Source organism: Oncorhynchus mykiss, chromosome 5, assembly GCF_013265735.2.
Source record: "Oncorhynchus mykiss isolate Arlee chromosome 5, USDA_OmykA_1.1, whole genome shotgun sequence".
NCBI classification, from domain to species: domain Eukaryota; kingdom Metazoa; phylum Chordata; class Actinopteri; order Salmoniformes; family Salmonidae; genus Oncorhynchus; species Oncorhynchus mykiss.
In genome coordinates, this window is record NC_048569.1 from 48186750 (window position 1) to 48201004 (window position 14255).

The following is a 14255-nucleotide window of genomic DNA, read 5'->3' on the forward strand; positions in this document are numbered from 1 at the left end:
TAGTCACTTGGAACACTTAAATAACTTGCTTTGTCTTTGATGATCATGCGTTCACCATGGGCCAGTTTCCCCGTACACAGAATCTTCATTCAAATGGCTTTGGAGTCCAGGACTAGGCTTAAGGTTTATACCGGGTCCTATATGTTTCTTTACATTGTTCATATATTGTCTCTGTCCAGGCTGAAGGCCCCGTGGTGACTAACTGGCAGCTGAATAACTGGATCAGAGTGAGCCAGCAGAACCCCATCACAGAGAGCCAGAGTGACACTGTCCAAAGCCCTTTACCGAAACAGCAGCAGAGCCATGACTCAGAGGAGGAGGCCATTCCTCCCAGGGACTACAAATCCCACACACCACCACAATACCCAGAGTTCAGCGATAGTGAAGCCAAACCTCCAGGAAGTGAGGACGTTGCCTGCAAACAGCATGTCCGCCACAAGTCCCCGGCCGTCTCACATGTTGGGGACAGCAGCAGCCAGAGAAAAACTGTGGGGAACAAACATCCCTCCAGACCAGTTAAGGCTCCCCGTCCTGAGGACTCCCAGGCTGGGCTGCGGGTGGAGAGTGTGGAGGTAGCCCCCCGCGACAAAGACCCCTCGTTCACAGACAGGCCAAAGGTCAAAACGAAAACCGGGCACAGCAGCAAGAGTGGCAGCGCCATAACGGACAGTAAGAAGCCTGCCAAGCGCAACTCTTTGGAGAAGAGGAAGACTAAACAACCAGAGTCTGGAAGCAGTGGTCCCAAGATGACTCTGATGCTGGACTGTAAGAGGGAGAGGTCTCGCAGTCCCAGCCCTGCCCGGGTGGTGGAAACCTCCGTCAGTGTCAGGAAAGAGACCCTCCCGGCCCCTCATAAAGGCCAGAAAACGCCCAGGAGCTACTCTGCAGCTGCAGCACACCAGGCCAAACGGGAGTCCTCAGCCAAAGCTTCCAGGGCCCCCCAGGGACCTCCACGTGCCCTGCTGGTGAAGATTGAGCTCAATCTGCTGTCCAGGGTCCCTCCCCAGGGCTCCAGGCCTTCTCATGGAGGCCAGGAACCAACCAGCAGGAAGAGGCCCAACACAGCCCGAGAGAGGGGAGACGGGGACCCTGCTTCCCCCATCACTACCAAAGTCTGCAAAAAGAGACCGGTGAGTGTTTTTGTTTGTTTTGTGAAATAGGATGCATACTGTTGCTGATATTAGCAGGTTTTTGTTTTTATGAACTGGTTTGGGTTCAGCAGCTCTTCTATACAGGAATATTATGTCCCACTCCTCACCTTGTCCCCACTCTTAGCCATGTATAGGTATATCAACAGTGCTATCATAATTTAAAACACATTGGTGCTACATTTGCTATCTTACCAGCAGAGACAATGTCCCATACACAATGTCACCTTCCTGTTACATCACTTAACAATTGCATTGTGTGACAAGTCTATGGCTACCCAAATAGTCCGGGTAGCTATTTGATTAACTATTCAGGAGTCTTATGACCTGGGGGGTATAAGCTATTTAGGAGCCTCTTGGACTTGGCGCTCCGGTACTGCTTGCCGTGCGGTAGCAGAGAGAACAGTCTATGACTAGGGTGGCTGGAGTCTTCAACAATTTTTAGGGCCTTCCTCTGACACCGCCTGGTATAGTGTTCCTGGTTGGCAGGAAGCTTGGCCCCGGTGATGTACTGGGCCGTACGCACTACCCTCTAATGCACATATGTCAGAGTCAAGGCCCGCGGGCCACATCCGGCCCGCAAGAAGGTTTTTTACGGCCCCTGGGATGATCTTGATTTATTATTAGAACCGGCCCGCAGCAAGCCGGCAGCCCGCAGATCTTTTACACGCACCAATACTACATTTCCCACAATGCAAAGGTGACGCACCGAGCAGTAGGCTGCTTCATTTCAATATTTATTGGCACAGCAGTCGTCAGCATCACAGTAAAATTAACTTTCAGATACCCATCAAAAATGGCAAAACGGAAGGTGGATACTGAGAACCGGGGGTTTCAAACAAGGTGGGAGTCGGAGTATATGTTCACGAAGGTAGCTGGAAAACCTGTGTGTCTTCTGTGTGGAGAAAGTGTGGCGGTACTGAAAGAGTATAATCTGAGACGACATTATGAAACGAAACACGCGGACAAAAACAAGAATATGGACATGGAACAAAGGCTACAAAAGGCCAGTTTTATTTTGGCAGAAGAGATCGCTAAATCAGCCCGGCCATTTACGGAGGGGGATTTCATCAAAAACTGCATGATTAAAGTTTGTGACGAAGTTTGCCCAGAAAAAAGGCAACTCTTTTTAAATGTGAGTCTGAGCAGAAACACCATTGCCGAGAGAGTAGACCAGTTGTCCATCAATCTAAAAGAGCAGCTTGTGAAAAAGGGAAAAGATTTTATTGCATATTCCTTGGCTGTGGATGAGAGCACCGACATTTCTGACATTGCCCAGTTGTCAATTTTCATCCGCGGAGTGGACTCCAACCTAAGCGTGACAGAGGAGTTTTTGGCTTTACGTCCTATGCATGGCACAACTACGGGGCATGATTTGTATGAAGAGGTGTCAAGATGTGTAAATGAGATGGAGCTGCCTTGGGAAAAACTCGTGGGTTTGACAACCGACGGAGCACCTGCGATGTGTGGACACAGGAGCGGACTGGTGGCGAAGATACGGGAAAAGATGCAAGAGGTAAACGCGACAGGTGAGCTGACAGCTTATCATTGTATCATACACCAGGAAGCGTTGTGCGGTAAAGCCTTGAAAATGGAGCATGTAATGAGCATCATCACGCGCACAGTTAACTTTATCAGAGCCAAAGGTTTGAATCACCGCCAGTTCAAGGCATTTCTGACGGAGTTAGAAACGGAGCATGGTGATTTGCCTTATCACACAGAGGTGCGATGGCTAAGCCAGGGAAAGGTGCTTCAAAGATGTTTCGAGCTTCGTGAGGAGATTTGTCTGTTCTTGGACAGCAAAGGGAAAGACACAACACAACTCCGAGACGAAATGTTTCTGTGTGAAATGGCTTTTCTGTGTGACATTACGAGTCATCTGAATGCAATAAACTTGCAGCTGCAGGGTCGGGATCGTGTCATCTCTGATATGTACAGTACAGTGAAGGCATTTAAAACCAAACTGACTCTGTGGGAGACGCAGATGCGGAAAGAAAATTTGAGCCACTTTCCCAGCTGCCAGACCATGAAAGAGAAGCTCTCTACCAGTGCGTTCCCGAGCACACAGTTGGCTGATAAAATAGGTATGCTTGCCGCTGACTTTCGACGCCGATTTGCTGACTTTGAAGCACAAAAAAGCAGGTTGGAACTGCTCGGTAACCCATTTGCTGTTGACGTGGAAAGCTCACCACCAAACCTCCAAATGGAGTTGATTGACCTCCAATGCAATGATGCACTGAGGGCAAAATATGCGGCAGTGGGTGCTGCGGAGTTCGCCCGTTTCCTCCCCGGCACAATGCCCCAGCTGCGCATCCAGGCTGCTCAAACGTTGTCTATGTTTGGCAGCACATACCTGTGTGAACAACTGTTTTCTTTGATGAACCTGAACAAAACATCACACAGAAGTCGACTTACTGCTGAACACCTCCACTCAATTCTGAGGATTTCTTCAGCTCAGAGCCTTACCCCGAACATTGATGAACTTGTGGAAAAGATGGGACACCACCAAGTATCACCCTCAACCTCAAACAAGTGAACATTACTGTGCAATCACATATTTAGAGTTTTTACTCAGTTCAAGTTTAAAAGTTAAAATTTAATATTTGTTTTCACTGCATGTTACTTCTCCTTAAACAAAGTGTTGTTTTTGATTAATAGATTTTTGCACTTTATTTTTTTGTATTTCAATCCAATTATATTTTAAAAATATTTCAGTTGAGTGGATGATAGAAAATTGCTATTATTGTTTTTTCTTTGAAGTAAATTTAGCCCACTTTTGCTAAAATAGAAAATATAGTCTACTGATGGTGCCTTGAATACCGGTTTCTTTCATTTAATGTTCATGTTATGGGGATATTTATATAAAGGAAATTTGTCTTTTGTGTCTGTTGAAAATTAAAGATTACTGACAGAGCCATAAGAAAATATTGCTTTATTTATCTGATCATATTGTAATATATTTGTTAGGTTTTCAGTAGGTTCAATTAGGTTCACTAGACTATATGCGTCATTTAAAAAATTTTCAATGAACATTCGAACAGTCCGGCCCTCGTCTTGTAGCTGATTTTTTTATTTGGCCCTCCGTCCATTTGACTTTGACACCCCTGCTCTAATGCCTTGCGGTTGGAGGCTGAGCAGTTACCATACCAGGCGGTGATGCAACCCGTCAGGATGCTCTTGATGGTGCCGCTGTAAAACCTTTTGAGGATCTGAGGACCCATGCCAAATCTTTTCAGTCTCCTGAGGGTCGAATAGGTTTTGTTGTTCCCTCTTCCTGACTGTCTTGGTGTGTTTGGACCATGTTAGTTTGTTGGTGATGTGGCCGCCAATGAACTTGAAGCTATCAACCTGCTCCACTACAGCCCCGTCGATGAGAACATGGGCATGCTCTGTCATCTTTTTCCTGTAGTCCACAATAATGTCCTTTGTCTTGATCACGTTGAGTGAGAGGTTGTTGTCCTTGCACCACACGGTCAGGGTTCTGACCACCTCCCTATAGGCTGTCTCATCGTTGTCGGTGATCAGGCCTACCACTGTTGTCATCAGCAAACTTAATGATGGTGTTGGAGTTGTGCTTGGCCGTGCAGTCATGAGTGGAGTACAGGAGGGTACTAAGTACGCACCTCTGAGGGTCGCCGTGTTGAAGATCAGCTTGGCGGATGTGTTGTTACCTACACTTACCACCTGGGGGCGTCCCGTCAGGAAGTCCAGGATCCAGTTGCTGAGGGAGGTGTTTAGTCCCAGAGTCCTTAGCTTAGTTATGAGCTTTGAGTTTGATGGTAGGCCTTGAATACATCCACAGGTTTACCTCCAATTGACTTAAATTATGTCAATTAGCCAATCAGAAGCTTCTTAAGCCATGACATAATTTTCTGGAATTTTCCAAGCTGTTTAAAGGCACAGTCAACTTAGTGTATGTAAGCTTCTGACCCACTGGAATTGTGATACAGTGAAATAATCTGAATTTAAACAATTGTTGGGAAATTACTTGTCATCCACAAAGTAGCTGTCCTAACCGACTTGCCAAAACTATGGTTTGTTAACAATACATTTGTGGAGTGGTTGAAAAACGAGTTTTGATGACTCCCACCTAAGTGTATGTAGACTTCCGACTTCAAGTATGTGTAGACAGCTATGAAAAATACAGATACACTTTCTAGGTCGATAGTGTGGTCTACAGCTTATCATGAGATACTCTACCTCAGGCGAGCAAAACCTCGAGACTTCCTTAGATATCGTGCACCAGCTGTTTACATAAATGCATAGGCACCCATCCGTTGTCTTGCCAGAGGCTGTTGTTCTGTCCTGCTTCCTGTATGTTGAGTCATGTATTCAGTGTATTTTAAGCATTTTAGTTCCCTCATTGAATCAAACATACTGTTTTGCATTATGTGCTAAGTGTGCAGTATCCCAGCTGTAATTGTACATTTGCCTGAAAATAATTTATACAGTATATGTCTGGTCCTAGTTTTCTTTGGCTCTCTTCTGTTGAGGTATTCAGGGCAGCCTGTTCTCCTTCAAAAGGCTCTTATCTAGGCTGTGCGTCACTGCCCCTGAGAGGTCTGCCAACCTGTATGGTTGACTAGCGTTAGATCGTGAAAGTAGTAGTACTATAGACCTCGTGGTCTGCTTGAGAGGGTGAACATGGAGAAGTAACAAAAGTGCTTTGACCACAGATGCTGAATTTATTTTTTTATTTGGAAGAACAGCAAACCTGTCGCTAGTATAGTTTATATTACTATTATTATAATTTTTTTCAGGCTGAGAAGGATGCAAAATCCCTGCCAAGGAAGAAGCCAAAACTGGAGAAAGATCCCAAACACTCCTCTTCATGTCCTGGTTCCTGCAAGTCTGCGTGAGTAACACTACACCCCTCAGTTCTTAACTCCTCCTAACTAGTGTCTTCAATGCTCTGCAGCATATCCATCCATAGCTTCTCTGCCCCAAAGTGCTGCAAACTACTTCTGGTATAACATTCTTCTGGTATACCTAATAACATTACAACGATATTAGAGATGCATCAAACAAAATGTTTGGTGATTTACCCCAGCACCTTAAGCTGTCCATTGGCCGATTGCCACCCTAGAGACAAGGCTGGGTATCAGACTGGGTGTCTGACTATTTGATGTAAGACTTTTTAACCCTTTAAAGGGGGGGGGGGGGGGGTGGAGTTCTACTAAGCTAACATATGGAATTGTTTTAAAATGGCCATACCAAGAATCATTTAGGTATTTGATTTTGATTTAGTACCCCTTTAGGTAAAAAAAATAAATAAAAAATGTCAATTTGCAGAAACATTTAATTTGGGCTTACTGCTATTTGCCCATAGACAACACCTTGAATAAACAATTCATACATTGAAAAACAGATGGTCCCAAAAAAATGTCTCATGGAACTTTGTTTTGAAGTGTCTGTCCTATTTCTGAGAGATATAAGAAAGATCAGGAAACTATTTTTGGGGGACACATTTAACCCTGGTACAGGGCTGCCTTCGGTGAGGCTTGTGGGCGTCGTAGAGAAAAACATGTATGTGTTTGTGAGAGATTCACCTTTCAATAGAGTGGTCATATTAGTGTGTAGCCTGAACTGTTTTGAGGAGACCTATTTTCAGGATGTCTCATGGTCTGACAAACACCGCTGTAGCTCAGGCCACCTTCCACCACAGATGTGTAATGCCTCTGTTGGCGGATGCAGTAGATTGTGACGGAGCCCTTGCAAATGGCTGATTATCTCTAGCTTAAACAGACTGATTTTGATGGGGATTTTTGTATTTTGCTAATCCGATTTCAGCTGTGAAATTGACTCTGGGGTTAATACCTTTTTTAATGTCACTTGGAATGCAATTTAATATCAATGATGAGGTCTGCGTGCATCACATACCTGCTAATATTCATTCCCCTCCATAAATGAGCCCATGTTGGCAAGAAGTTGAATTTATAGGTCTGGATTTCTCTAAAAGCTATAGCCTACATGGCTTATAGCAGGCAGATGTGCTGTTTTAGCCCAACGGATGTAGTAGCATAGTGGCTAGGCTATAGATGGCAGAAGCATTGGGTTGACAATCTGCATTTGTTTAGGCTACCCAATGAGGAAATCATGAACTACATCATAAACATAATTTTCGATTTGATACCAATACCAGCTATAATGATACTCAATACCATAACGATACCACTGTGAAGAAAATGGCACAAAGTCCAGCATAAAGCATTGTTGCTGTTAGCAATTTCTGTTATTCTTTAATAACACAGACCCCAAAGCAAACAAGGGGGAGGAAAATAGGTTTCTTCGAAGAGGACAAATCTTATGGGGAGGTAGATGGTCATTCTCCCCTGTCCTCAGTTATGCTCTCTCAGTGATTCTCTCCCAAGAACAAAGGGGCAGCATGTAGTTTTATAACCCAGCCTGGGTTTGACAAATTAGAATTCCTTGCAAAAAAAATTGCCAAAGTATCCTATTTCAGGAGACATATTCCTCCCATGTCTCTGAAACATTCATAAATATTCCCTATTACAGAAAAAACACAATTTCCCTTAATCGTTATTACTCTATTGACTTCTCATCCTTTTGACCTCTCGTCCTCTTGTGTATTTATCTTCGACATTCTTACACTGTATACAACACATGCGGTCAACTCTATCAGGAGAGCTAGGCCATTGGGTGTGCAAGCTTTGAATCAGCACTGCTCAAGCACACCCGAGTAGGGCTCGGCGTTATACCATATTTTATAATATACCTGTATAGATGCACAGACTGGTTTGGGTTTTTACTTTACCTCCTATGACGATATTTGAATGTTTGGTTTGTTAATGTGATACGCTGTGTGTAATGTTAATTTTTATAGTTTACTCCACTACTTTAGTCATCTCTCTCTGCTCATTCTCTCTTCGCTCATTCTCTCTTCATGCCGCTTTCTACACAGACCTAGCCCCGCCCTCTGTCACTGAAGGAGCACATTTGTTGTTGCTTGATCACGAGACACTTGCGTTCAGTCTGCATAGTCAATGCAGCACAAGCAACAATGTGAATGACAACGATACTGTTTTCACTTTGCTTCTTAAATTCACTAGCGTTCTATAATTACACTATTAGTTTGTGTTTCTTACATCTGCAAACAGCTAGTTTGTCTTTTCTTAGCAAGTTGTACCTAAATCACGTTAGCCAGTTAGCTGGCTAGCTAGATAGCTTATAAATGTACTGAGAGCAAATGTAACTAGCTATACAGTCTGATAATACCAGTGATGGTGTAAACCTAAATCAGCATGTTTGTGCAACAGTATATTTTAAATCAAAGAGGAATACGCAAAGTAGATAAGAGAACATTCTATGTAGTCAAAGATTTATAGGGTCCCATAGGAAACACTTAACACTTTGGTTCCTACCCTGCCACAATAACTCCTCCCTGGGGTTTTCATTCGTTGTCATGTCAAGCAATATTCAAGGTGCCCATTATTATTTTCTAACTATAGAATTAGAATAATTATTTTCTGTGATTCCAACAATTCACCCAAGCGTTTTGCTCTAAATCGCAAGTCAAATTACAATTGCAACATTTGGTTAAAAATAAGGCCTAGGTTGTTTGCCCTTATTTGTGCAGCCCTACGTGTAAATTATCTAATGAGTGCAGGAAATGCAGAAATGTATGAAAATGCTGTATTTGGGGGGGGGGGGGGGGGTTGAATTGAACAGTATAAAACAAACAGAATGGAGAGACTCATTTTAAATCCCTCCAAATGTATTTCCACCCTAGGGTCACGTACTACTTGTATAGCAAATTTAGAACCTTTTGTTATTCAAAAACATAAAATTCTGTCTCATACCATCAAAAATTGGAAAAATATGATATTTTGGCCGTGTCAGTTAAGTTTCTGTTGAGCAGTTGATTTGTAGAATCTGGCGAATGGGGCTGGAATAAGTCTGCATGCCCATTAGCTCTCCTAGAGTTATTATGCTCGAACATTAGCCTAAAACCAAAAAGTCTAATAAAATAATTCCCTGATGGTCCTTCCGAGTGGTGCAGAGGTCTAAGGCACTGCGTCGCAGTGAAAGAGGCATAACTATAGACACGGGTTCAATCCCAAGCCGTATCACAACCGGCCGGGATCTGGTGTCCCATAGAGCAGCACACAATTGGCCCAGCATCGTCCGGGCTAGGGGAGGGTTTACTTGGCTCATCAATCTATAGCGACTCCTTGTGGCAAGTCAGCGCCTGCAGGCTGACCTCAGTCGTCAGTTGATCAGTGTTTCCTCTGACACATTGGTGTGGCTGGTTTCCCGGGTTAAGCAGGTGGGTGTTATGTTTCGGAGGACGCATGACTCAACCTTCGCCTCCAAGCCCATTGGAGTTTCAGTGATTAGACAAGATCGAAAAAGGGGGTAAAAAAATATAGGGTAAGTGAATCAGTTACATCTAAGCGGGAGGGCTTAGGCTGAACTTTTTTAAATTTTCTTTAAAATAAATATTTTACCCCCTTTTTCGTGGTATCCTATTGCTGGTAGTTACTGTCTTGTCTCATCGCTACAACTCCCACGCGGACTCGGGAGAGGCGAAGGTCGAGAGCCATGCGTCCGCCGAAACCCAACCAAGCCTGCTTCTTAAAACAGCGCTCATCCAACCCGGAAGCCAGCCGCACCCGGAAGCCAGCCGCACTGGTCAGCTGCGACAGAGCCTGGGCTCGAACCCAGAGTCTCTGGTGGCACAGCTAGCACTGCGATGCAGTGCCTTAGATCACTGCACCACCCGGGAGACCTTAGACTGAACTTTTCAAGTGCCAAGTAAGCTATTTCATCTAACATGTTCAGGGAATGCATGATGGATATTTTGATGTGCAAAATGTCAGAATAGGATCCAGAATAATCAGATCAGATTCATTTGCATATTGGCCTAGGCTATATGCTATTTAATTTACCACGAGAAGAAGTGGGAAGGCAAAACACACAGCTATAGTGCCTTAAGAAAGTATTCACTCCCCTTGACTTTGTCCGCATTTTGTTGTTACAGCCTGAATTTAAAATAGATTAGATAGATTAGATTAAAATAGATACCCCATAATGTCCCGATAATTATTATATATATATTTTTACAAATGAATTAAAATATAAAGTCTCGAGTCAAGTATTCAACCCCTTTGCTATGGCAAAATGAAATAAGTTCAGGAGTAAAAATGTACTTGACAAGTCACATAAGTTGCATGAACTCAATTGTTTTGGACTCAATAGTGTTTAACATGATTTTTGAATGACTGCCTCATCTCTGTATCCCACAAATACAATTCTCTGTAAGGTCCCTCAGTCAAACAGTGAATTTCAAATACAATTTCAACCACAAAGATCAGGGACGTCTTTCCAATACTTTGCAGAAATTGGTGAAAATAGATGCGTAAAAATGAAATAAGCAGACGTTGAATATCCCTTTGTGGATGGTGAAGTAATTAATTACACTTTGGATGGTGTATCAATACACCCAGTCAATACAAAGATACAGGTGTCCTTCCTAACTCATCTGCCGGAGAGGAAGGAAACCACTCAGGGATTTCACCAAGAGGCCAATGGTGACTTTTAAAAAGTTAGTTTAATGGCTGTGATAGGAGAATACGGAGGATGAATCAACAACATTGTAGTTAATCCACAATACTAACCTAATTGATAGAGGGAAAATGAATAAAAATATTCCAAAACATGCATCATGTTTGCAACAAAGTACTGCAAAGCAATTCACTTTTTGTTTTGAATACAAAGTGTCATGTTTGGGGCAAATCCAATACAACACATTACGGAGTACCACTCTATATTTCCAAGCATAGTGGTGGCTGCATCCTGTTATGGGTATGCTTGTAATCGTTAAGGACTGGGGGATTTTTTAGCATAAAAAATAAACGTAATGGAGCTAAGCACAGACAAAATCCTAAACGGAAACCTGGTAGTCTCTTTTTCCACCAGACACTGGGAGATGAATTCACCTTTCAGCAGGACAATAACCTAAAACACAAGGCTACACTGGAGTTGCTTACCAAGTAGACCGTAAAAGTTCCTGAGTGGCCGAGTTAGATTTTCAAGTAGATTTAAGTAAGAACTATGTCAAGACCTGAAAATAACTGTCTAGCAATGATCAACAACCAATTTGACAGAGCTTGAAGATTTTAGAAAATAATTATGGCCAAATGTTGCACAGTCCAGGTGTGGAAAGCTCTTAGAGACTTACCCATAAAGACTCAACTGTAATCGCTGCCAAATGTGCTTTTACAAAGTATTGACTCAGGGGTGTGAATACTTATGTAAATTAGATTTCTGCATTTCATTTTCAATACATTTGCAAAAATGTCTAAACATGCTTTCACTTTGTCATTGTGTGTAGGTGGGTGAGGGAAAAAAATATATTTAATCCATTTTGAATTCAGGCTGTAAAAACAAAATGTAGAATAAGTTGAGGCGTATGAATACTGTCTGAAGGCACTGTGAATATGCTGAGTCACTGCTAACTCTGAATATGATATTGTTGCTAGATAGCCATGGAATGAATCTAACATTAAATGTAATGTCCTACAAAAACTTCCCATTGGTAGGCCTATATACGCTACTTCACGTGTTCACCACAAATGGCATGTTTCATCAGACCATTCTTTTCAACTGGCGCATCATCTCAATTACAGTGCATTTGGAAAGTATTCAGACCACTTGACTTTTTCCATATTTTGTTACGTCACAGCCTTACTCTAAAATGGATTCAATTGTTTTTTCCCCCATCAATCTACACACACTACCCTGTTATGACAAAGCAAAAACAGGTTTTTAGAATTATCTGCAAATGTATAAAAATAATAATCACATTTCCATAAGTATTTAGACCCTTTACTCAGTACTGTGTTGAAGTACCTTTGGCAGCGATTACAGCCTCGACCCTTCTTGGGTATGAAGGCACAATCTTGGCACACCTGTATTTGGGGAGTTTCTCCCATTCTACTCTGCAGATTCTCTCAAGCTTTGTTGGGTTGGATGGGGAGCATTGCTGCACAGCTATTTTCAGGTCTCTCCAGAGATGTTAGATCGGGTTCAAGTCTGGGCTCTGGCTGGGTCACTCCAAGACATTCAGAGACTTGTCCCAAAGCTACTCAGGGTTTGTCTTGGCTGGATTCATCAGACCAGAGAATATTGTTTCTCATGTTCTGAGAGTCCTTTAGGTGCCTTTTGGCAAACTCCAAACAGGCTGTCATATGCCTTTTTACTGAGTAGTGGCTTCCGTCTGGCCACTACCATAAAGGCCTGACTGGTTGAGTGCTGCAGAGATGGTTGTCTTTCTGGAAGGTTCTCCCATCTCCAGAGTGGAACTCTGGAGCTCTGTCAGAGTGACCATTGGCTTCTTGGTCACCTCCCAGACCAAGGCCCTTCTCCTCCGATTGCGCAGTTTGGCCAGGTGGCCAGCTCTAGGAAGAGTCTTGGTGGTTCCAAATTTCTTCCGTTTAAGAGTGATGGATGCCACTGTGTTCTTCAGGACCTTCAATGCTGCAGAAATGTTTTTGTACCCTTCCCCAGATCTGTGCCTCGACACAATCCTGTCTCGAAGGTCTACGGACAATTCGTTCGACCTCGTGACCTGGTTTTTGCTCTGACATGCACTGTCAACTATGAGACCGTTATATAGACACGCGTGTGTCTTTCCAAATCATATCCAATCAATTGAACTTACGACAGCTGGACTCCAATAAAGTTGTAGAAACTAGAGGTCGACCAATTAATCTGCAATCATAACAATCGGTAATCAGCCTTTTTGGACGTTGATTATTATTAGTTATTAGTCTCCTATTGCAATCCAATAGGAGACTGCGTGGCAGGCTGACCACCTGTTACGCGAGTGCAGCATCAAAAGGACCTTGTGGCTGCAAGGAGCCAAGGTAAGTTGCTAGCTAGCATTAAACGTATCATATATAAAAAATCAATCTTCACATAATCGCTAGTTATGGTTGATGAATTTGCTAGGTTAACTAGCTTTTCATGTGTTGCATATAATCAATGTCGTGCCTGTTAATTTATCAAATCACAGCCTACTTCAACTTCACCAAACGGGTGATTTTAACAATAGCGCATTTGTGAAAAAAGCACAATCTTTTCACAAATGTACCTAACCATTAACATCAATGCCTTTCTTAAAATCCATAAACAGAAGTATATATGTTTTAAACATGCATATTTAGTTAAGATATTTATGTTAGCAGGCAATAATAAGTAGGGAAATTGTGTCACTTCTCTTGAGTTCAGAGCAAGCAGAGTCAGGGTATATGCAGCAGTTTTGGCCGCCTGGCTCGTTGCGAACTGTGTGAATACCATTTCTTCCTAACAAAGACCGTAATTAATTTGCCAGAATTTTACATAATTATGACATAACAGCAATATTTAGACTTAAGGTTGCCACCAGTTGGATAAAATACGTAACGGTTCTGTATTTCACTGAAAGAATAAACGTTTTGTTTTCGAAATGATAGTTTCTGGATTTGACCAAAAGCTGGTATTTGTGTGTTTTATTATATTATAATTAAGTCTATGATTTGATAGTGCAGTCTGACTGAGTGGTGGAAGGCAGCAGCAGGCTCGTAAGCATTCATTCAAACAGCACTTTACTGCGTTAGCCAGCAGCTCTTAGCAATGCTTGAAGCACAGCGCTGTTCAAGCCTAGCAATTTCTGAGATTAGGCAGGCAATACTAAAGTGCCTATAAGAACATCCAATAGTCAAAGGCATATGAAAAACAAATGGTAGAGAGAGAAATAGTCGAAGCGTCATCATTCCTATTAAAACTTCTTAACTGGGAGTATTGAAGACTCATGTTAAAAGGAACCACCACCTTTCAAATGTTCTCATGTTCTGAGCAAGGAACTTAAATGTTAGCTCTTTTACATGGCACATATTGCACTTTTACTTTTTTTCTCAACACTGGGTTTTGCATTATGTAAAACAAATTGAACGTGTTTCATTATTTATTTGAGACAAAATAGATTTTATTCATGTATGAAGTTAAAATAAAAGTGTTAATTCAGTATTGTTGTAATTGTCGTTGTTACAAATATTTAAAAATCGTCTGATTTAATCGGTATCGGCTTTTTTTGGACCTCCAATA

At 42.4% G+C, this 14255-nt stretch overlaps 1 protein-coding gene across 5 annotated transcripts in view; it reads left to right on the plus strand.

Annotated features, from left to right (window-relative positions):
- The window catches only part of LOC110523980 (AF4/FMR2 family member 1), a 72027-nt gene that overhangs the window by 36881 nt on the left and 20891 nt on the right, over nt 1-14255 (plus strand). For all 5 annotated transcript variants that reach the window (XM_036977737.1, XM_036977734.1, XM_036977733.1 and 2 more), the window contains 2 exons: nt 180-1130; nt 5909-6003. In XM_036977737.1, coding sequence (XP_036833632.1) covers nt 180-1130; nt 5909-6003 — 1046 coding nt within the window. The remainder of the gene's footprint in view (nt 1-179; nt 1131-5908; nt 6004-14255) is intronic.